This window comes from Psammomys obesus, unplaced genomic scaffold (genome assembly GCF_907164565.1).
Source record: "Psammomys obesus unplaced genomic scaffold, mPsaObe1.curated_primary_1811, whole genome shotgun sequence".
Classification (NCBI taxonomy): domain Eukaryota; kingdom Metazoa; phylum Chordata; class Mammalia; order Rodentia; family Muridae; genus Psammomys; species Psammomys obesus.
The window spans coordinates 8,788,601-8,811,986 of NW_026596085.1; the positions used below are offsets into that span (position 1 = coordinate 8,788,601).

The window sequence follows — 23,386 nt, forward strand, 5'->3', positions numbered from 1 at the left end:
CTGGAGAGCGAGTTACAATTACAGATTAATCCTGTGATAAACACTGGTTGAAAACAACTTGAAGCAGAAAGTGTTTATTATACAGGTTACAATCCATCATTGAGGGAAAACAAGGTAGAAACTCAAACCTAGAGCAGAAACTGAAGCAGAAGTCCAGAGGAATACTACTTGCTTAGCTTTGGTTTTATTTTATTATTATTATTATTGTTCTGAGTATTTAGTCCAGGCCCACCTACTCAAGAAAGATACCACCCACAGCAGGCCGGGCCCTCCTATTAATAGTTAGCACTTAAGAAAGTGCTCCACAGATATACCACAGGCCAGCCTGATGGAGACAATTCCTCAGTTGAGGTTCTTTCTTCAAAGGCAACTCTAGTTTGTGTCAAGCTGACACAAATTAATCAACACTGAGAACTAAGTTAGTCTCAGTCTCAGAAAGACAGATGCCACAGGCTTTCCTTCAGTTGTAGATCCTGAACATTATTGATATGAATTTACTGATTTTTGAGATTTAGTGATGTGTGATAGTGCATGTGAAACTATCTGGGTTACAATTGGGAATCAAGAGAGGTAGGAGGGATAGAAGAGGAGGGGAAATGGAATATAGGGGAAACTGTGTTCAAACAAATCACCTACTTGCATGAAAATGACCTTACATAAACCTGTCTGAAAAAAAGTGAAAGAATCAGCTGTACCTAGTAAGAAGTTGAAAATGTAGATATATCAAGTAGAGAGGTAGTAGATAGAGGATAGATAGATAGATAGATAGATAGATAGATAGATAGATAGATAGGATGATATATAGATAATAGATAGACAGATAGACTATATATATAAAATATATATATATGTGTACCAATAGATGATTGATAGATGTTACATAGATAGATAGATGGAAGATAGATAGATAGATAGATAGATAGATAGATAGATAGAGATAAACATCACAATTATAAGTACTATATAATATTGAATTCCAATTTTTAGAAGAATCAGAATTTTTGACTTGAATGCTCTCATTTAATTCAAGGTAGCTTATATAATAAAATCATCTAGTATCATGCATAATATATGTTTTTTTGTGGGGGTGAGATTTTTCTATAACAGCCTTGACTGTCGTGAAATGCACTATGTAGATCAGGGTGGCCTCAAAACTCACAGAGATCCACCTGCCTCTGCCTCTTGAGTGTGGGGCTTAAAGGCATGTACCATCATACTTTGTATAATAAATGTTTTAAGAATGACAAATAATTATGCTTGTGATTTTTAAAGTAATTATGCATGCACATACTCATTCTTAGAATATCTAATGGAAGAAATGTACTTCATTCAAAACATACAGTTGCCTGAAAATTATGTCACGTGATAATCTCCAGAAAGTGGATAGAGTTAGACTAGAATTCCTCAATTGACTGCACTCATGTTCTTACCAAATTGGTCATTTGATTATATTTAATAATAACTAAAGAGAAGTCGAAGGTTGATCACAGTAAATGAGACCCTATCAGCACCCCACTGGCCTATGAAGACATGCCTTTAAATGTCAGTTTCTCCAGCTCATTGGAGATGTGTGTACCTGCCAGCTTGGGTCCAGAATAACAGATACTTTTGTGTATTTGTCCCAAATCAAAATTATTCCATTCTGAAGTTTCACAATCAGGTAGAGGCCAACAGTGTGGATGGAGTACGAGGTTCCATTGCGTTCACAATCTGTACTGTCGGCAGTTTGAACTGCTGTCACTTTACCATCTTGTAAGATGATATTCTGGTCCTGTATATGAAAAGGAAAATTTTACAAACAGCCCTTTCAGTTAGAAGGTCATAATCTGAGGGGAAAGCCAAGAGAAGAGGAGTAATACCATACCTGGGAAGCCACTATGACTTTTCTGGAGCAGGTAAGCCCGTTTTCACAGCAGGGGACACTCTCGGTTAAAATACGGAAGGTGCCATTTTCTTGGCCACAATAATCCTGTTAAGAGTAAATTATACAACTGAAGTATGGGTGCAGAAATTAGAAATTGTGGTACATCTACATAATGGAGTATTACTCAGCAATGAAAAATAAGGAAATCAGGAAATTTGCAGGTAAATGGTGGGAACTGGAAAGGGTCATCCTGAGTGAGCTGTCCCAGAAACAGAAAGACACACACAGTGTATACTCACTCATATAGACATATAACATAGGATAAATCTACTAAAATCTGTACATCTAAAGAAACTAATCAAGGGAGAGGACCCTGACTAAAATGCTCAATCCCCATCCTGAAAGGCAAAGAGGATGGACATCAGAAGAAGAAAACAGGAAACAAGCTAGGAACCTGCCACAGAGGGCCTCTGAAAGGCTCTGCCCTGTAGACTATCAAAGCAGATGCTGAGACTTATGGCCAATTGCTGGGCAGAGTGCATAGAATCTTATGTAAGAAGTGGGAAATAGTAAGATCTGGAGAGGACAGGAACTCCACAAGGAGAGCAACAGAAGCAGAAAATTTGAACACAGGGGTCTTCCCAGAAACTCATACTCCAACCAAGTACCAGGCATGGAGATAACCTAGAACCCCTGCACAGATGTAGCCCATGGCAGTTCAGTGTCCAAGAGGGTTCCATAGTAATGGGAAGAGGGACTGCCTCTGACATAAACTGATTGGCCTGCTCTTTGATCACCTCCCCCTGAGGGGGGAGCAGCCTTACCAGGCCACAGAAGATGACAATACAGCCACTTCTGATGAGATCTGATAGACTAAGATCAGAAGGAAGGAGAGGAGGACCTCCCCTATCAGTGGACTTGGGGAGGGACATGTGTGAAGAAAGGGGAGGGAGGGTGGGACCGGGAGGGAAGGAGTAAGGGGCTTATGGAGGGATACAAAGTGAATACAGTGTAATTAATAAAATAAAATAAAAAGAGTAAATTACAATAGTTCATGAATGTCAAGAACATAGACCTCAATTGCAACATCTACGACTGAGTATTCCTTCAGTTCAACACATCATATACCGTGACGAAGAATTCCTAAAATGCAGAAGCTTGGCTGTTTGTGTGGCCAGGTAGTTTGCAGAGTCTGCTCTGACTAGCCTGTGGTGATTCAACCTAATTCCATTACTTCCACACATGTCCAGACTTTAGTCTAGATATACAAGTATTTAAACATATGTAGGAATCATTGGTTTGCTTTCGGGTTCTACAAATTACTACAGGTGGTTCTTTTTCTTCAGTGATTTATATAAAATTTGATAGTCAACATAAAATTTAATATTTATATAAAATTTATTATTTATTTATTTATTATATAAAATTTAATATTTATTAATATTTATATAAAATTTAATGAGTCAACAAATAAGAACACAATCTAAACTTACTCCATTAGGTGGTACTTAGCAAGGAAGTAAGCTGTCTCCAAAAAGCATAAACTCTGACATTTCATTCTTTGACTATGACATTCTCTAGCTAATAGTTTAATCTGCTTAATCCACTTAAGACTCCCTGTCTTCATCTGCACTAGATCAGCAACAATACTTTTATGGTATTGCAACCATTTGTCAACAATAACTTATGTGCATTTGCTTGGCAAAGAATTACTTGTAAAATTCTAGTCACCATCACTACTGCTATGGCTTGAATAATAGGATCTAACATCCACTAAGTGCTTAGTGTTGGCTACAATGTGTGCTCCTATTTGGCCCCAAGTAGGGGATGTTTCCATGTACATGTGATAGATGCAGAATCCTAGACACTGGGAACTTAAGGAACGTGCCCACAGTAATACTTCTAATGGGACCATGCCAGCAGTCAGCAGATCTGCAGAGCTAGCCTCACACTGGAAAACACTCTCCCTTCTAGAAACATATCAAGAGCTGTAAAAATAAAAATAAAAAAACACACTTTGAAAATAAACCCTTATACTCATAAGCACATACAGAATAATTATGAGGAACAGAGAAACATAAAATACACACATAATTACCTCAAGGAATGTATACTGACAGAGCCCATCGAAGCTGTAACTTTCTCCATCAAAGGTTCTAACATGTCCTTCCCCATAGATGTGACAAGTTGTTTGACACTCATTTTGGGTACAGTTCCAGGACCCTTTTATGCAAGTACTAAAAGAAAAAAAAATGGAAGAATGGTACTTATGTTGCCATGATTCACATATTTTATTGATTTGTAGAGAATCATAAAATGTTTTCTTTGGTTTAAATATGGTAGGTATCTTCATTTAATTGTCTAACGTTCACGATGTGTTGTGTTATACAAAGTTTGTTTTACAAAAATAAATATAACTTTTGCCAACTTAAGTTGACCATTATTCTTTCAAAAAAGCCCTGGGTATGACTTCTTCATTCCCAAGAAAAATAACAGCAAACTATCCACTTCTAAATACCCCAAACTAATAAATTATGAATTCTTTATTACACACCACTCGTTGCAGCCAACAGAAGTAACACTTCCTTGTTCATATTCTCTGTCACCGAAAGAGCAGGGACAGTCATCAGGGGGAATACATATCCCTTTAGAGTTGCGGACCATTCCCACCGGACAGTAGCACCCACGTTTGCAAGGCAAGTCACCCTATAAGGAAACATACAGAATCAACCCTTCTGTTGTTGTGTCCCATCATCAGCATCAAGTTAAAATCATCAGTGCAGCCACTGTATATCTTCGACCCACATTTCACAGGTGGAACATACCATACACACACATCTAATAATGATCTAATTATCTTTCTTATAAATTATAGCGTCTATCTACCCTACATTTGGAAAGTTTTAAAAAGCTCCACTTGGAGGAGACAGGACCTCCACAAAGAGACCAACAGCGCCAAAAAAAACAAAAAAACAAGAAAACAAATAAAAACCTGGGCCCAGGGGGGGGGGGGCCTGCAGAGACTGATGAATCAACCAAGGACCATCGATGGACCAGACCTAGACTCCCTCCTCAGAGGAAGCCTGTAGGCTGCTCAGTTTCCAAGTAGGTTCCCTAGTAAGGGAAACAGGGGCTGTTTCTGACATGAACTCAGTGGCTGGCTCTTTGATCACCTCCACCTGGGAGGTACAGCCTTGCCAGGCCACAGAGAAAGACAATGCAGCCAGCCCTGATGAGGCCTGATAGGCTAGTGTTAGATAAGAATGAAGGAGGTAAGGAGAAGGGGCATAGGGAGAGAAAAGGGAGAGTGGGTGGGCCTGGGAGGAGATGAGGGAGGGGGCTACAGCTTGGATACAAAGGGAATGAATGGAAACAAACAAACAAACAAACAAACACACAGGCAAGCTCCACTCTGTTGCCATGTTACTCACCTCAAAATCAGGTATGTTCCGAGTGCTACATGTCCTTTCAGTCCTTCTCTGTGCCTTGGGATCTTTGCAGTCTACATATTCAGCCCCTTTGGAACAGTTTTCTGCCAGATAGAAAATGGAGTTGTTAATCAAGAGCTCCTGGTCTATTTTGGACCATTTTTTTGAACACGTAGGTAAAAAGTGGAGTTCTGGCACATAAATATAAATCCATCTGGGATGCTGAGGCAGAAGGACTGCTGTCCTGTCAAGGCCAGCCTTGGGTGTCTGGTGAGAGTTTGGAAAGACAGGTAGAAGTAGAGATAGATATAGAGAGATATAAAGACAGAGAGATAGAGATGTGAGATATATAGAGAAATGGAGATAGATATAGATAGATAAAGATAAAGATGGGAAGAGATAGATACAGAGATAGGTAGAAATAGAGATAATGAGAGAGATCAAAATAATTAGGTCGAGATAGAAAGAAAGAGATAGTGATAGAGAGAGATAGAAGAGATATAGTGATAGAGCTAAATGGTGAGATAGATGATAAATAAATAGATACATAGATGATAGATAGATAGATAGATAGACAGACAGACAGACAGACAGATAGATAGATAGATAGATAGATAGATAGATAGATGACAGATAATAGATAAGAGGAAGAGAGGTGAGGAAAAAGAGGATCACAGCAGAAATAAATGATGGGAGGGTTGAGAAATCAAACAACAAGTACAATAACAACAGCAATAACACGACTTACGTAGGGTTAAATCAAGGGGAGTTTCGCAAAGAAGCACACCATCCTGACAGACACTGGAAATAAAAGAAAAACAGACATTTTTATCGCTTTTAAAAATTAATGTTTAAGGGTAATTAGACAAATGTGACTCAGTTACAAGAACATGCATAAGATTTCCCAAATTATAAGGCAAAATCTTGTAGGTATTGTAAGAATGTGCACGTTCTCGGCATGTAAGAGAACTTCATGCTCAAATCTAGCTGAGAGTATGAAAAACTGATGTCACAAAGAACAAGGTGTGTTTCAAAGGCTCCCAAGAATCTTCTGTTGGTGGAAGAAGGATGATACTCAGTGGGGAAAAGTAATAGAAATAAGTTGGAGCCAGATCTTGCCTGGCTTTGAATGACTTGCAAGTGTCTTTCTGTTCTTTCAGCAACTGTCAGTCATTTCTCCTAGAAGGCTAGTGGCCCAACCAAAATTGTGCTTTACTTTAGACTTTCTGGCCACAGAGGTGGGAACGTGATACAGGTGTAGAGGGAGCCAAAGTCAAGGAAAGAAGTGTTAACGAGCTCAGTAGTGTTGATAATTGTCTGGATCACTCCTGCTGGAGATGCCATAAGTGTGGAGAGCTAGCCTATGGTTACTTTATTCTGCAACAGCTGCAGAGGGAAAGAATGTTTATCATCACACCCCACCCACATGTCCATGAACTTGGAATCTAAACCATATCTGTCTCTGTTTCCAGCATAATCTTACATACAATAGCCACTGTGCCCAATATTTTTTAAGCATTAGCTATAACATTCTGACAGTTTTGTCTGGAAAAAGTAACCAGTTCTTAAGAGAATCAAAATTCCAGCCTCCTCTGGGAAGCTTCCCCCAGCTCCTCAGACTGCAGCTGCTATTTCATGGCCAACGGCTGCTTTGTTTTGTAATTCTAGCAATCAGTACAAGCCCTAGACATGTAACAAGTATTCACAGAATGCTACATCCTAAGACAGTAGTTTATTATCTGTGTAAAATCATTTTGCATTGCCTGTTTATAAAAGCTGCCAGAATACATTTGTCCTGATATTTAAACCAGAGTAGGGCAAACCGTGTATGGTCTCTATAGTACAGTGGATCCGCCAGAATAAAAAAGGGCCAACCATGAAAATGAAAAGTGAAAAAATACAGTAGATCTGCCAGCATGGAGATTCATGCTGGCAGGTTAATATTTCTCTGAAGAGAGCACATTTCCTTCTCAACATCCCAACAGTCATGTGTGTAATCTCCTGTGGGCGTCATAAAGAGCATCTAGATAATCTCTTACATACCATTTATTGTCATCAATAAGGATAGATTTTCCGGCTTGCACAATGTCATCATTAACAGCGCAGTCACACTCAGATTTCTGAACACAGTTTCCTTCACTATTCTGGTACATTCCATCAGGGCAAGTGCACCCATCAACTGGAATGTCTTCCACATCACAGCTCCTGTCTCGTTCTGACAGAGAGCGACAGGATCTGTTGCAGGTTTTCACTTTGTAGTCGAAAACAAGGCCACTTGGGCAAGACACCTCTGTGGGGAAGAGACAAGATCAGCAGTTACTGTGTGTCCCTTAGGGAAGAGAACTCCCTTTTCACTGGCGTTTATACAGAACATGGTGGATTATTCACAATTAAAGAAGGTGGAAAAAAACTCTTTACTCATTGATTTATTTTTTAGTTTTTCTTTTCAGTCAGTGTTTCAGACAACGCCCACTGGCAGGAGAGGCAATACACACGGCCCCCATGTGATGTATGTTCTTGTTTAAAGACAACGGAGGCATGTGCCATGAAAAGGCAAGATGCACACGGTCTCCGTGCACAGCTAGGATCTGTACTGTGGGGAGAGAATGAAAGGGTCAATTAAGAGGGAGACTGTCAAAGCAGATGCCGAGCCTGATGGCCAACTGATGGGCAGAGTGAATGGAATTTTATGTAAGAAGTGGGAAATAGTAAGAGCTGGAGGGGATGGGAACTCCACAAGCAGAGCAACAGAACAAGATAATTTGAACACAGGGAACTTCCCAGAGACTCATACTCCAACCAAGGACTATTCGTGGAGATAACCTAGAACTCCTGCACAGATGTAGCCCATGGCAGTTCAGTGTCCAAGTGGGTTACATAGTAATGGGAAGAGGGACTGCCTCTGACATAATCTGATTGGCCTGCTCATTGATCACCTCCCCCTGAGGGGGGAGCAGCCTTACCAGGCCACGGTAGAGGACAATGCAGCCAATTTTGATGAGAACTGATAGACTAAGATCAGAAAGGAGAGGAGAACCTCCCCTATCAGTGGACTTGGGGAGTGGCATGCATACAGAAAGGGGCGGGAGGGTGGGATCGGGAGGGGAGGAGGGAGGAGCTTATGGGGGGATACAAAATGAATAAAGTGTAATTAATAAAAAATTAAAAAAAAAAAGAGGGAGACTGAAGCCCAGACAGAGAAGGGTAATTCTACACCAGGACAAGAGCCCAGCCCTAAAGACAGCATCTTTCTCCCAAACTGTACACTAAGCTGTGGAAGCTCCAGGTCCAGGGACATTACCTGTGGTTATGGGACCCTTTAAACTAGGAGAAACAACTGACGTGTTTTAGGCAATCCAGTTTTATGTGATTTTACTCTAAAGAGGATCTGATTTTTTTTTCCCCATAGAATATAGATTAAAAAGAGTAGAGGGGAAATACCAAAGAAGGCCACTACCATTCAACAAGACGTGAAGAAAGCATGTTCCCCTTTGCTAAACTGATGGCAGAGGAGTTTTGTGCTCGAGGAGGCCCCAGGGAGGATGTAACAGGCCCTATTGCTTGTTAGACGTGGGCTGTGAAATGCTGAGTATGTCTAAAGGGTAAAGGCTTCTAAAATCCGTAGGCTTTGTTGTTTTCCAGTTTTGTGAGGCAGGATTTTGCTATGTAGCCCAGGTTGACCTGCAACACACTATGAAGCCCAGGCTGTCCTTAAAGTCACGGCAACCCTCCTGCCTCAGCCTTTCCAAGTGCTGGGAAATGGACACCAGCCTCCACACCTGACCTGACCTGTTGGAGGGTTTTGTTTTGTTTTGTTTGGAGATTTTAATACTCTTTTCTCAAGGTAAATCTTTATAAAGTCATATTCAGAGAATACGATATCTTAGTATATTCTTCGAGCTCTTAATTTACAAATAAAAAATTACGTAAATTTCAGAATATAGTAATTGAGCATATTCCTGTAAACACCTTTCATCTTAAAAATATAAACATGTTAAAGGAATGAACCAAAACGTTGGAATTCAAGATTTGCCAATGATCTTCAAAAAAAAAAAAGGAAAATAATAACCTCTGAAAGAATCAGGTACAAGTTTGTAAACACATGTGTCTCCCCAGCCCAGCACAGGTGCCTGCAGGAAACTGAGAAGGAAGCAGAGGGGCCTGCAGCAGTGACCTCATACTCACCGCACAGTCCATCTCTCCAGCCCATGAGGTATGTTTCCTTCTCAGCACACGCTTTCACGTAGTTCCCTAAAATTGTACATAGGCAGTCTTTGCTGTTCTCACAAGAGCACGTGTACTTTTTGCATTCCTTTCAAAAGAGAAACAAGCATATTATATATATAATATATTATACATATTAATATATAATATATAATATATATTATATATATTAGAATGTTATATATATATAACATTCTAGAGTTATTCAGAAGAGCAGGCAGCCTGAGTTGAATATGTACCCAGGCATTCCTGACCCCAGAATCAAATTGTACTTGGTGACATTTAGAAATGTTTTAAAATATTCCAAATAGCTAATTAAGTATTCATCCACTTAGGAAAAATATAAAGGAAAACTTATTCAAGCCCTTTATCATTTGGGGTTGTTTTCCAATGTTATATTTACAAAGTTAGTTTAACTAATGCTTAAGTAAATTATTAGACTCCGATGCTAATTTTAAGCATACACATTAAACTATTGACAATAGTAGTAATTTGAAAGTGGTTAGAATGTGCATGCCTTTGTCAAAAATCCCCAAAATGTTTCTAATAAAGACTGTTAGTGCTGGAAAAAAAATCACATACCTCATAATAGAACTTGGGGTTGACAGTTTGATGACAAGCAGCAAAAGGCCCACTTGAGCTGAGAAGAATCCCACAGTTGTTCTCCGCGAACTTCTCTGCAAGGAAGTGAAAGCATCCAGAGTTAGACTCAGCAACATCAAGGTTTCTTTAATTTAAAGCAAAGCTGTATATTTCATAAAAGTCCGCCTTCAGGCAGAATTTTGCTTACAAAAGCAGATTGCTGAGAAGGATCAAATTTGATGTCACTATGTTTAAAATGACAGTGCAAACACGGCACACTCAAAAGTAGAATCCTCGTTACTACTGGCACTTTCTGTTAATCTAGCTAACACGCCTCTGAAATGCAGCTGCTGCGGAGAGCATGAAAACTGAATGTGGCACACTACGTCTCAATGGCTCACCTGCCACAGCTTCTGCGCCACGCCCACGCCACATCGATGTAGGCCCAACAAACCGAATGCACTTATTTCATTTTTTGAAAAGGTTCTAACCGATATTCGTTTATTTATAAATATCTACCCCCATACTGCGTTCAGAAAATAAAATCCATAAAAAGGCAGGTTGCAGGAAATGCCTTCAATAATGATTTTAAGTACAAAGGAGTCTGATCTCATGAAAGAGACAGGGAAAACAACTATGACTAATATTCTGGCAAATCATCAACAAACTGTCACTACACTTCTTCTGAAAAAATTACTACTAATAATATCTTCTCTAGGTCCGCTCCAGGCATGGCCCTTGGTTGATTCATAGTCTCTGCAGGCCCCCATGAGCCCAGATTTTTTTGGCTCTGTTGGTCTCCTTGTGGAGCTTCTGTCCCCTCCAGGTCTTTCTATCTTCCCCTTTTTCCATAAGAGTCCCTGCACTCTGCCCAAAGTTTGGTTGTGAGTCTCAGTATCTGCTTCGATACCCTGCTGGGTAGAGTCTTTCAGAGGCCTTCTGTGGTAGACTGCTATCCTATTCCCTGTCTTCTCCCACTTCTGATGTCTATCCTGTTTGCCCTTCTGAATGAGGATTAAGCACCTTCCCTAGGGTCCTCCTTGTTGTTTAGCTTTTTTAGGATATAGGTTTTAGAATGTTTATCCTATATTATATGGCTAATATCCATGAAAGACCTGGAGGAGGCAGGAACTCCACAAGGAGACCAACAGAGCCAAAATATCTTGGCCCAGGGGGACCTGCAGAGACTGATGAATCAACCAAGGACCATGCATGGAGAGGGCCTAAACTCAGGGCTCAGATGTAGCCCATGGGCAGCTCAGTCTCCATGGGGGTCCTCTAGTAAGGAGAGCAGGGGCAGTCTCTGGAATGAACTCAGTTGCCTGCTCTTTGATCAACTCCCCCTAGTGGGATGACCTTACTAGGCTATAGAAAAAGAGGATCCAAGCAGTCCTGATGAGATCTGATAAGCTAAGGACAGATAGCAAGGGAGGAGGACCTCCCCTATCAGTGGAGAAGGGGAGGGGAATGGGAAGGCAGAGGCAGGGAAGGTGGGACCAGGAGCAGATGAGGGAGGGGGCTATGCCTGCATACAAAGTAAATAAATTGTAATAAAAAAATAAAAATATCTTCTCAAAGTTCATTTGAAATTCTGTTGTTGTTAATTCAAATACAATATACCGAAATCAGATCTATTTTACATACTACTACAAAGTACTGGCCTCTTTTCTGCTGAACATAAATTAACTCTATCCCTTATAAGAAATGCACACTTTTTGTGTAATGTCACAACCCTTTCACTGCAATAATCTCAAACTAAATAGCTTGAAAAATAGAAATTACAACACTACTTCCTGTAACTAATTCTCAATTCAAAATTAGTAGATGATATTTTTATTTGGGACAGCTTTAGTAATTTAAAATAATATTATAAAAGGATCAGACTTTGTTTCAAATACATATACACACATATTATTATGCATAGTTATATCTGTATATACAATTATATATAACTATATAAAATCATTTGGATACAACTGGTTAACACACTAACAAATTGTAAGCTTGCTTTCATTGTACTTCTCATTTTCACAAATACTGACATGGAGCAGTCATGAAAACTGCCACAACCATGGGACGACCCTCAGAGTGCCTGGTTTTCAAGTGCTTGGTTTGTAGCATCATCTGTGACCCCAAGGAAGTTCACAGCCTGTGCCCTCTGTCATCTACATCCATATCAATGTAGATGATGACCTCATCATGTCCTCTGTGAGTTTATGTAGGAATTAACAGAACTGGTATTAACGAAAGCCTTTCATAGGCTAAAACAGGAGTCATGCGTTTGCCAGGTTGAAGTAAGAACTGTGTTGGGACTGGTGGAACCCACCAAGGGTCCAAGCAGTTTCAATATGCATCAATGAAAACCAATGATAACTTTCACCATTAAAATAAAGGAAGGAAAATGAATAGAGTGAATAATTTCTAACCCCCCTAACCCTATTACTCTGTAATTATGTAAGAAAGGGTGGGTATACAAAAATAAAACAGAGAGGAGTTACCAGTGGAAAAAATGGGTTTTCTAGACACACACTCAAACCAGAAGACTAGGTAGAGGCAAATGGGTCAATTGTGTTCATATGACTATCAGCATGTCTGCAAGGGTCAACATCAGCAACACATATTAACAACACAGTATCACTCTCCATTGCTATCACCTGTTTCGATGCTGACACAGGAAGATGGGCTTCCCTTGGGGCAAGGCATCATCTCCCAGGAGTTAGCAAATGCCTGAGCTGTCCTCTCCAGAATCTTCTGACTTGACATGAAATCATCTTCTGCCTTATTGTTGTAGGAACCACAAAGACCTACATGATGTTAGTGGCACAGAGCAAAGGTTAGTGTTTTCACCGACTCATCCTGTTGGCTGCTCTATTGAAAATGCTGTAAAAAAAAAATACTTGAAATGTGTTTGGTTAATATTGGCACACGTTAAGTAAAATCTTATAATGCTTCAGTCTTCATTCATTGGTCTTTCACAGAAATTCCAGAACACAGAAACCCATGTACCATAAGTGATATTTTTGTTGTTTTCCATGGAGACTTTAGAGAGATGGATCCCCATAAGACTATGTGTAGGAGCTGTCCAATCCTTAAGTTGTGGGTTTTTTTTGTCTACATGTAAACACATTACCTTTCAAAGTAAAGGTGTATCATAAAGCTTGTACTATGTATGCATTCATCCGTTTGTGGGACTTGCAATTTATTTGTTCAACCTCTACAACTGTATAGAGGAGCTCACTTTTATGATGAAAGCATATGTTCATTTACAAAAAATTGTTTGTTTGTTTTATATGCACGAGCGGATTGCCTGCATGCATGTAAATGCACCACAGGAATGCCTGGTAGCAGTGGAAGTCGAAGAGAGAGCAGCAAATCCTCTGGAAGTGGAGTTGACAGTTGTGAGGTATCATATGGGTGCTGGGAATTGAACCTGGGTCCTCTGCAAGAGCAACAAGTGTCCTAAACCACCAGGACATTTCCCTAGCCCCCAAATAAAAGTCTTAATTCAAAAAATCTAAAGGCATGAGCTTTGAACATCCCTTTGGCACTGATTCTGTGATGAACAGAGGTTGAGTTTTGCATTGTTCTCTTAAACCCGAGAGAAATAAACGGGCTGGGGCCACAGCAGGATAGCAGACTCACGTCGTAAGTGATCTCAAGGCCAAATATTTCCTTTGGCTGAGAGGTTCAGCAGAAGTCCAGTGTCTTAGGATGTAGGAGATATTTTTCTGATGTTACATTGCTATATTAACTGAATCCTGTTGATCCTTGGAGATAGACGTATTTGGAGGACTTACCTACAGTGTCTGTGAACGTGTCGGGAGCAATGGACACATACAGCTGCATCACAGGAGCAATTTGAATTTGCATCTTAAGATGAGATAATATTTCAGCTTGTATATATAAAGAAGATGCATTGAAGATCTGCACATCATCTATTGAATAATTAATACCGTAAAATTAGCATGCCAGCTTTAGAAACCGAGTAAATAAATGCGCCTTATATGAGATTTTAAATGCTGTTGTTAACCATACCTGAATAGTAATAACCTTTAATTGTAACTCCATCCTTCGTGACTGTCCCGTCACTATTGAACACAAATCTGTTACCTGAAGTAGACTAATATATAAAACACTCTGTTAGCCCAGAATTGCTTTAATATGCTACATGAAAATGAATTATTATGCCACTAAAACATATTGAATTCTGTAAGATTTATTTATGAATATTGATAAAGTCTTTCTTCCACCATGCTTCATGCTTCTCATATCAACCCTGGAAAAGAACCCTCATCTCCAATTTACAGACAAGGAAGAGGAAACCAAAATGGTAACCATTTGTAAGTACCAGCATCCTGGCTGGAGCACATCCTTTAAAAGCGAGCAAATATGTAATGAACACCCATGGTTGACCTGCCATTCCCACACATTTGTGTATTTATGCTCATCATGGATAGATTTCAGAATCTTGGCTCTATCCAACTCTTATGAAATACAATTGTTTTCCTGGAATCTTATCCATACATTTAACTTACATGGAAAACTCATAATTTTTATAAATTTAGACTCTTTTTGTGCGTGCGTGCGTGCGTGCGTGTGTGTGTGTGTGTGTGTGTGTGTCTGTCTGTCTGTCTCTGTGGAGGTTACAGACTTGTACCAGGTGTCTTCCTAAATTTCTACATACCTTGTTTTCTTGAGACACAGTCTTTCATTGCATCTGGAGCTTGCCAATTTGTCAAGATTGGCTGATCAGCAAGCCCCCAGGCTCTACTCTATCTTTCCCTCCCCTGTTTTGCAACCAGGCTGAACCTTCTTTTTTCCTCACATGAAAAGTAGGAATAAAGTCCAGAACACCTATCAGCTGAGTCATTTTTCCAGTTCCCAAACTATGATTTCTTCTTTAAACATTTTTTTTAAATGTTCATGTGTGTGTCTATGGTGAGGGGCCAGTGAATGGGCCTGTGCACTTTTCTGAAGAAGCCAGAGCAGGGCATGGGACATCTTGCTTTCTCACTCCCTGACTTATCTCAATGAGACAGGGTCTCTTGCTGAACCTGGATCTCACTGTTTTGGCAAAGCCAGACGGTCAGCAAGCCCCATGATCCTTCTTCCTCTGACCCAGAGGCCTGAGCTTATGTCCATATGTAATGATGCCCAGCTATTCCAACGTCCTTGACATTGGACTTCAGATTCACAGCATTTGTATCAAGCTCTTCTATTCAGCAAATCAACTCCTCAGCCCTCTCCAGATTTTAGTTTGTGAAATCATTGATCTGATTTTACTGTCTAAATCTTAGGAAGGTCAATACTTACAGAATTAAGGAGAAACATAACACTCTTTAAGCATGAACCTGTTTGACCATCTCCACACTCATGAAGCTCAACACTAATAGAGATATCTTCATTCTGTAAAACAATTGGTTTTTGTTCAAGAGTTTTCTCATATATTATGGCTATGTTATTTCTTAACAATGCCCTTAAATCAGCAGTTTCTCCATTCAATCTGCTCAGAATCTAGAAACCCCATCAATGCCCCCCCTCAGTCCCCTTTCTCTCCTCACCCCTTAGTAAACACACAGGAGCAGATAAACACTTTAGAAATGCTCTGGATATTATGTGGAATTTATGCTCTATACAGTAACTGATTGACATTTTATTGCAATATTTTTTCTTTTGTTTTCACTCTTGCATACAACATAATTGTGGTGCTTTGTTGGGAATATTATACTTCAAATGGCTTTTGAATCCCTGAGTAGTCTGTAGATTCTGCATAGACACAATGCAAGAGGTTTTTAAGTTGGAAAGCTATAAATGTTGATGTGAAGCATCATGAGACTTCTAGCTTTGACATGAAGGTCTCTGAGTCTCTGATTCCAATCAGCACACATTCCATATGCTTCAGTGGGTTTCTTTTTCTCTTCCCCCATCCCAAGTCATCACAGAGTAAAGGAAAGGAATATAAAAAGAAAGAAAAGAGACTTTGTTTGTTTGTTTGTTTGTTTGTTTGTTTGTTTGTTTGTTTTTGGAACACAGATCTTCAGTAGTAGAAATTACACTTTGGGAACTGCCCAATATTAATCTGCCTCTCTCTTTGCCACTCACAAGTTCAATTTTCTCATGTCCGCTGAAGGCAGGAGCTATGAAATGGAGCTGCCCTTTTAGAATTCATATTACTTAGTATTAAGAAGAGTCAGCAGCAGCAATCATACAGTAGAGATGCACTGTATAATAAAGACTGAGAATAAATTTCAGGGAAGAGTAAAGAAAGAAGAAGATGCTTCTAGCACATGAAGGACCAGATTATGTGAAGCACTGTGGAACATGCATGGACAAGCACAGTGACTCTCCTGTGTACTTAGGCGGGTTGTTAGTAAATTAAGATACTTGTTGAATTTTATTTCAGCTAGAAATTTCCACAGTGTACATGGTGTAATAGATATAGGTATATTAATAGATGTTAATACCGATGTCAATTTATGACAGAAAAAGACACTAAAATGTATAGTTAATGATGTAAAGGCTGTTTGCTTATTTCTTTGCAGAGTAACTCAATATAAAAGCTACTCCCTCACTGCCATCTAGCTTTCCTAGTGTCAGAAGAAAGTATGCAAACTGTTTAAAGAGCGAAATCAGCCACAGTCTTACACAGTTGTGAGTTGCCATCAGCCAGGCAAGGAATGTCTGTTGGTGCATGAATGTTATGGGGGCAACTTACATGTTCCTCACTGGATTTAAGGGTTGCTCCACAGGAGGTTAACTCATGCCGGCTACTCTAACCCTCACCAAGAACCTGGGCTGGGAAGATTATACACCCTGGGGAGAACTGGCTACTATTGTAATTAAGAGCAGAATCAAACATTTTTCCAAGTGTCTATCTTTACACCCAGCTTTCACCTCTCCATGAAGAAGTCTGTTTGTGCAGTAGTCAACACAGAGATCCAAACTGGTAAAAGAACAAAAGGCGACTACTTAATTATTATCTCTCAATGAAACATTCATATCACAACTCTCCCACAAGAAGGCTCAAGGAACATCACAGAGGAGTGGGAAGAAAAACAGTAAAAATTATAAAATACAGACGTTGTGAAGGTCTGGTACAAACTAATGTCTTCTGGGTGTGTCAGAATCATTTCACTGACCTACACAAAGCAACCATGGCTGTGTGTACAAGACCCAGGCAATATCAAGCTGTCACCATTCCACTATAGACATGGGGTCCTGCTCTCAGTTAGGGAGTTATTGGAAGCTGGTAGATGCTGAGAGAGAAGGAGCCAGTTTTCGTTATGGGCACAGTCCCCACTAAACTGCTCATGCGCCAGTGGATTACTCAATATCCATGTGCATAATGGCAGCAGTAGTTGGACTCAGTTGGCTATTAAAAAAGAAGAGGAGAAGGAGAAAGAGGGGAAGGAGCAAATGAAGCTGATTTAGGGGTTGGTGATCGGGGGGGGGAGAGAAATAAATATTCTCTAAATACATTGTATACATGCATAAAATTACCAAAAGTAAATAACACAATACGAATTGTGCTTTAAGTTAGTTGAAAATGTGCTCAGTTTTCACAGCTGTCTTACATAAGTACTTACATGGACAGCCAAGAAGTGACAGTCTCCAGGGTGGCTAAATTTATTGTCATCGAAAGTGGTGAATAAGCTCCCTTCCACTTTACATCTGCCAGGGCACAGTGCTTCAGTACAAGACCACTTAGCTTCTTGGCATGTGCTGTTGAATGCAAAGGCGAGTCAAAGGTGAACCCTCTGTACGCCGAACAAACACTTCAACATTAGAACGTCACATTCAAAGCCAACATGGGAGCAAACACTCCCATGGGAGATCATCTCCCACCCAGAAACAACCAGCCCTGATGAAATGTCTCATAGGTGTTGAGATCATTATATTTTATACTACTTCAGGTTTGTGTTTTTTTTTTTTTGTTTTACTAAATATAACAACTTGATGAATCAAACATACATAAAAGCTTGTAAAGTTTTGTTTATGTGCTGCTTTGTCAGCATGAAGGCAACTGGTTACAAACTACGCTGTGAACTTGCACTGTGCCATGTCCTACAGAGGCACAGAGATGGTGAGGCTTAAGAAGATGCTACTCCTCAAAACATCAAAACCAGAACTACCCTACAACACAGCTATCGCACTCCTGGACACAGATCTGGGGAACGCCGCTCCCTGCGATATGCATGCTGGCTTCCCATGTTCCTTGCTGTTCTAGTCAGCATAGCATGAGAGTAGAACCAACCTAGTTGCCCATCAGCAGATCAATAGATAATAACAATCTGGCCCATATATGGAATACGGTTCATCTCTGAAGAGAGACATACCCACCAAATTTGCAAGAAAATGGAGGGCCTTAGAATCTATAATAATATGAAGTGAGGTAAGGTTACCAAATGTCAGAAAGAAATAAAAATCCCCACACGTCCACACTCAGGTTAAGATGTCAGGCTACCTACGGTGGACGGTGGATACCTACATGGCTGTAAACAAACGCAACGTGGTTAAAGCATAATGTGATGGAGAAGACAGGAGAGACAACAAAGTGCTTGCTAACGAGTTTATATATAAAGCTCGCGCTTTGCGTGAGCCCCTGCATGGTTTCTCAAGATCCGACAGGTTCCCAGTGCAAAGCCATCCTTCAAGGAGAAGTCCACGCCATTCCTTGAGGGGCTCTTCCCTTCCGGGAGACATTAGCTTAAAAATACGTTTCTAAATGTTTGAATACTCTTGCAGTTCTTCGTGAGCAATGCGCTGCTTAGTGTATTTATGCTTTAAACACAAGTTTACTTATCTAAATACTAGAGTGTGAAGATTAGTAGATGTATGTTCAAAACCATCATAATTTTAAATTTGATGAGAATTTATTATTTATTTTTAATTTCTGAGAATTCCTGAGAAACAGATTTATTGCCCTGAATCTGTAAGAGTAATGAGCCAGGAATTTAAAAATATGGACAAACTGATTTGTTTGTTTGTTTGCTCACTTGCTTGCTAGTCTCACCCTCACCACCACCACACACACACACCAAGCTCTGTTATATCCTAAAAGGCATCATTTCTGCTGAATAAAATTTAAATAATTTAACACACGAATGAAAACTTTGCTATTATCTTAACGTCCATAAAATGTAGTTGAAAAGCACACACATACCATTCAGAGCCACAGGGGCCTTCCCGGACTTCTCCTGGCTCATACACTTTTCCGTTAGATTCACAGGGACATTTTTCCTTTAACACACACTTTTCTTTGTCTCTAATATCGTCCAACAGGTAACCTAGAATACACATATAGATGCAGTTTCGAAATTATATGACCATCTGTGAATTCTTTCCCAACTGTAGCCACTCCTCAATTAGTTCTAAAGCAAGTGTTAGAGTGCCCTGAAATGGTAACTTCTTGGGTAAATGATTACTTTTCATTTTGGCTGGCGAGAATGTAGATAAAAATCTTGTGAGCCAGAGTTACTGCCCCTTAGAGACAGGACCCACCCAGCTCCATGTAGTCTGTGGAGAATGGGAATGCTCAATACTCAGAAATAAAAACATACTTTAGCTTTAAAAGCGTCTGACATTCCCCCATTAGCCTTTTGGAGCCACAGCTTGCCATGCTTTGTCCAGATTTGTTGCACCGGTGTGAATATTACCTTCTGGGCAGGTGCAGCCGCTCACGCATTCACTGTCTTGGAAGGGAGCCACATTTGAGCAGGTTGGAGGATTCGAAGGCCCACATTCTTTGTAGATTTGCTTCCCTGGGCATTGTTGTTTTGCTGGAGGTATACAGAAATATGTATACTTGTAAATTAGAGGGAAATGAACAGAGCAAATATACAGTTCTCTAATAATCCTTTCAAATGGGATTCATTGATTCTGCTTTTCAAGATCCAAATCAATCTTTCTGAACCCTCCACAGAACTAAAGGATGCCAATTTCTCCAGCATTATTTCACTAAGTAGCTTTTAATGTAGAGGGAAGATAAGTGCCATCATTTAATCTCATCCCATATTGAATTTGGTGTTTGGCTCCATAAAGATTAACCCAAGCTTCAAAGTGTAAGTTGTACTGATTTTTGTGTGATGCTCGTATTTACATTTTACTAATCTTTTAAGATAAAATAGTGCTTTAAGAGTAGACTATTAAAAATGCCCAGTTACTTTTGTAAGATTTACATTCCCCGCCCTCCCCTTACATTTTGCTGATGACTATACTAATTTAAGACCTTAACACAAAATTCTGGAACAAGGCATCTTGCATCACAAAATGAGCCTCAAGCTCCTCATGAACACATACTAGAGATAAGACTTTCTTATTGGCGACTCCTTTTCCGGGCCTTAGAATCATTCAAGAAGATTGATATACCTTAACTTAGAGAGTTCCTTAAGAAGGCATTTGTTCAAAACCTACAGCTGTTAAGAAAAAGAAAAAAAAATCACCTACCACAAACCACACCAGAATCCTCTCGCCAGCGTTCAAAGACACCGGGACCATCATAGGCACAGAGGCGGGCCAGTTCCGAGTAAGTGTCGCATGTCCTGTTCTTGCCGCCTCCAGTTCGACAGTATTCGTCAACGCACACCTTTTTGTACTCGCTGGATAACGGGGAAACCTTCTCACAGTTTTCAAAGTAAGTTCCAATAATTTTGTCACAATACTGCCGAAACAAAGCACGTTTCGTTAAAACACAAAATATGTTGTTGTGCCACGAAAATGTTTAAATTTCCAGAGCATTTGCAGCCTGAGTGGCTCACTATCTCCTTACCAGAACATGCTGTTGGAAATGTCCCTGACCTTTATTTTTCAAAAGTTATACAGAATAACAATCCTGTCTATGTTCTTAAAAATAACCATTGAGAAATAGGAGAAAATCCACAGAGGGCAATTTATGGAAAAAAAAAATCTCATTTTCTTATTTTTACCTTTTTGGGGGGATGTTACCACTTTTCCTGGCTGAGATTAGCATAAACTACACAGCTATGAAACAGAAGATTTTTTTCATTTCTGTAAAAACATATTTTTTATCACAGAAAACACCATGTGGTAGTTGGAATACATTGAAATTTAGACATTTTGTGGGTTCCCAGGTAAGGGGAGCAGGGGCTGTTTCTGACATGAACTTGGTCATCTGTTCTTTGATCACTTGCGCCTGGCAATGTAGTCTTGCCAGGCCACAAAGGATGAGGATCCAGGCAGTCCTGAGGAGATTTAACAAGCAATGGGCTGATGGCAGGGGACGAGAACTTCCCCTTTCAGTAGACTAGGAGAAAGGGATGGGGGGAAAGGGGAGGGAGGGTGGGGCTCAGAGTAGTTGAGGGAGAGGGCTTCAATCCAGATATATAATAAATAAATTGTGAAAAAAAGTAAAAATAAAAAAAGAAAGTCTCAGGGTTAAATCTAACTCATATGCCCAACTGATTTCTGACTAAGGGCCAAAACAACATTGTGGGAGAGTAGAAAACTGAACAAAGGGTGCTTGGAAAACAGGATTGCCACACACACAACGAAGAAACTGAGTCCTGATCTCACACCAGAAATGGAAATCAAGTCAAATTGGGTGAAAAACATAAGCGTAAAATCTGAAAATATAAAACTCTAAGATCAAGGGAAGAAAACACTCCTAACCATTGGCTTAGAGTGACCACTTAGATACCAGACTAAAAGCTCAGGCCACTAAGGCAAAAACTAGTAAATTTGTCACATGCATCTTTATGCACAGAAAAAAAATGCATATTTTAAAACAAAATTTTAAATGGGAACAGAGATCAGGAAAATCTTTGCAAGTCATGATCTGATAAAGGACTGATTACAAAGTTTATTAAGAGCTCGTATAACCCAATAATGCAAAAACAACCCAATTAGACCATGAATAGACATTTCTGGAAAAAAGAAACAAGAGTGCTAATGTGAGTGAGAGAAAGTATGCAATATCATTAATCACTAGTTAAGTAAAAAGTAAAGCCACTGGATGGCTACCAAACAAAGTGAAACCTGATTTCCTACCTGGACTCCATCCTCGCAAACTTCATTGTCCTCACTCAGAGCCGTGGGACAGTCATTGGAAATTTTGCTATTGGCAATGTGTTTATTAATATCTTCACCTGAAAAACCAAAGCATTATTTCAAAATATTCGTAAGCTATATCATATATATATATATATATATATTTTTTTTTTATTCTAACAGTTTCTCAATTTTTAACCAGATGCAAATTGTTAGTAAATTTACCTAAATGTGAGATTCTAAAATGTTCATTCAGAAAGTAATTTTCTTGGGAACAGTCTGTCCAGTCTCACCTGGTGTGCTGTTGAAGTTGCCACAAAGACCACAGGTTGTATATTGGTTATGAAGGATGAGCTTTAAAAACAAATAACATTGGTATTTTCGTAAGATACTGAAAATATCTCAGAACAATTTTCAACTGAACTCAAGGGCTGGGTCTCCCCCTGGGCAATCCTGTGTGCACTGATCAGTTGGAGGAAGGGTGCCTTTCTTAAACAAACTGTGGCTCGAAACTTGGGGCAAGTCTGACTTTACTGCTTATTGTGTCCTCAAGCACATTCTTTTCTCTTTTATTGGAAGTATTTTTTTTTTCACATAATATATTCTGATTACCATTTTCTCTCCCTCTATTCCTCCCGTTTCCTCCCCACCTCCCTTCCCACCTGGATTCACACTCTTTCTCTCTCTCATTAGCAAACAAACAGACTTCTAAGGAAATAGTATAGTAAAATATATTATAGTATAGTACAGGTTAGGATAGTAGAGTATAATATAGTATAATGTTGAAACAAAAACTAACACATTGCAATAAGACAAAACAAACAAATAAAAACAAAAAGGGTCTAAGAAGAGGCACAAGAAACGGGCATAGATGCAGAACCCCACTGGTTTGTACACTCAGGAATCCCATAAAACACCTTTGCTTTTCTTTGCCTGCATATTCTTCTGCCCCATCATGGGCCTGCTAAGAGGGCTGCATATTGTAGTACTTGGGCTCTCAGAGAGATAATGCTCAGCACAGTGTGCATGTAAAGATTTCTCTACAAATCCTACTTTATCCTTTCCTTATGTGTTTATTCTTACGATGACAACCCAAAGACCAAATCCCGAAACGTTCAAAGAAAATCCCTGGGCGACTTACTGAGAGGGCTTTCGTGCTCCATCTTAAAGACAAGATCCCTCTACGGGTGTTCAGAACATTGTGATAACCTTGTTTTTTAATGTGAATCATCTTGTTGCTGTATGGTATCTGAACCCTGAAAAAGTATAAAAAAAAGAAGTG

At 39.6% G+C, this 23,386-nt stretch overlaps 1 protein-coding gene across 1 annotated transcript in view; it reads right to left on the reverse strand.

Moving 5' to 3' along the window:
• LOC129690980 (mucin-19-like) overlaps positions 1 to 23,386 on the reverse strand; it is a 78,049-nt gene that overhangs the window by 25,192 nt on the left and 29,471 nt on the right. The window contains exons 7-26 of the mRNA XM_055626815.1: positions 23,246 to 23,360; positions 22,398 to 22,458; positions 22,105 to 22,202; positions 20,545 to 20,758; positions 19,755 to 19,877; positions 19,262 to 19,385; positions 17,685 to 17,820; positions 15,412 to 15,504; positions 14,134 to 14,218; positions 13,896 to 14,033; positions 12,753 to 12,902; positions 10,099 to 10,193; positions 9,478 to 9,604; positions 7,336 to 7,582; positions 6,041 to 6,093; positions 5,296 to 5,396; positions 4,419 to 4,570; positions 3,963 to 4,101; positions 1,865 to 1,969; positions 1,577 to 1,771 (exon numbers count right to left, since the gene is read on the reverse strand). Coding sequence (XP_055482790.1) covers positions 1,577 to 1,771; positions 1,865 to 1,969; positions 3,963 to 4,101; positions 4,419 to 4,570; positions 5,296 to 5,396; positions 6,041 to 6,093; positions 7,336 to 7,582; positions 9,478 to 9,604; positions 10,099 to 10,193; positions 12,753 to 12,902; positions 13,896 to 14,033; positions 14,134 to 14,218; positions 15,412 to 15,504; positions 17,685 to 17,820; positions 19,262 to 19,385; positions 19,755 to 19,877; positions 20,545 to 20,758; positions 22,105 to 22,202; positions 22,398 to 22,458; positions 23,246 to 23,360 — 2,551 coding nt within the window. The remainder of the gene's footprint in view (positions 1 to 1,576; positions 1,772 to 1,864; positions 1,970 to 3,962; positions 4,102 to 4,418; positions 4,571 to 5,295; positions 5,397 to 6,040; positions 6,094 to 7,335; positions 7,583 to 9,477; positions 9,605 to 10,098; positions 10,194 to 12,752; positions 12,903 to 13,895; positions 14,034 to 14,133; positions 14,219 to 15,411; positions 15,505 to 17,684; positions 17,821 to 19,261; positions 19,386 to 19,754; positions 19,878 to 20,544; positions 20,759 to 22,104; positions 22,203 to 22,397; positions 22,459 to 23,245; positions 23,361 to 23,386) is intronic.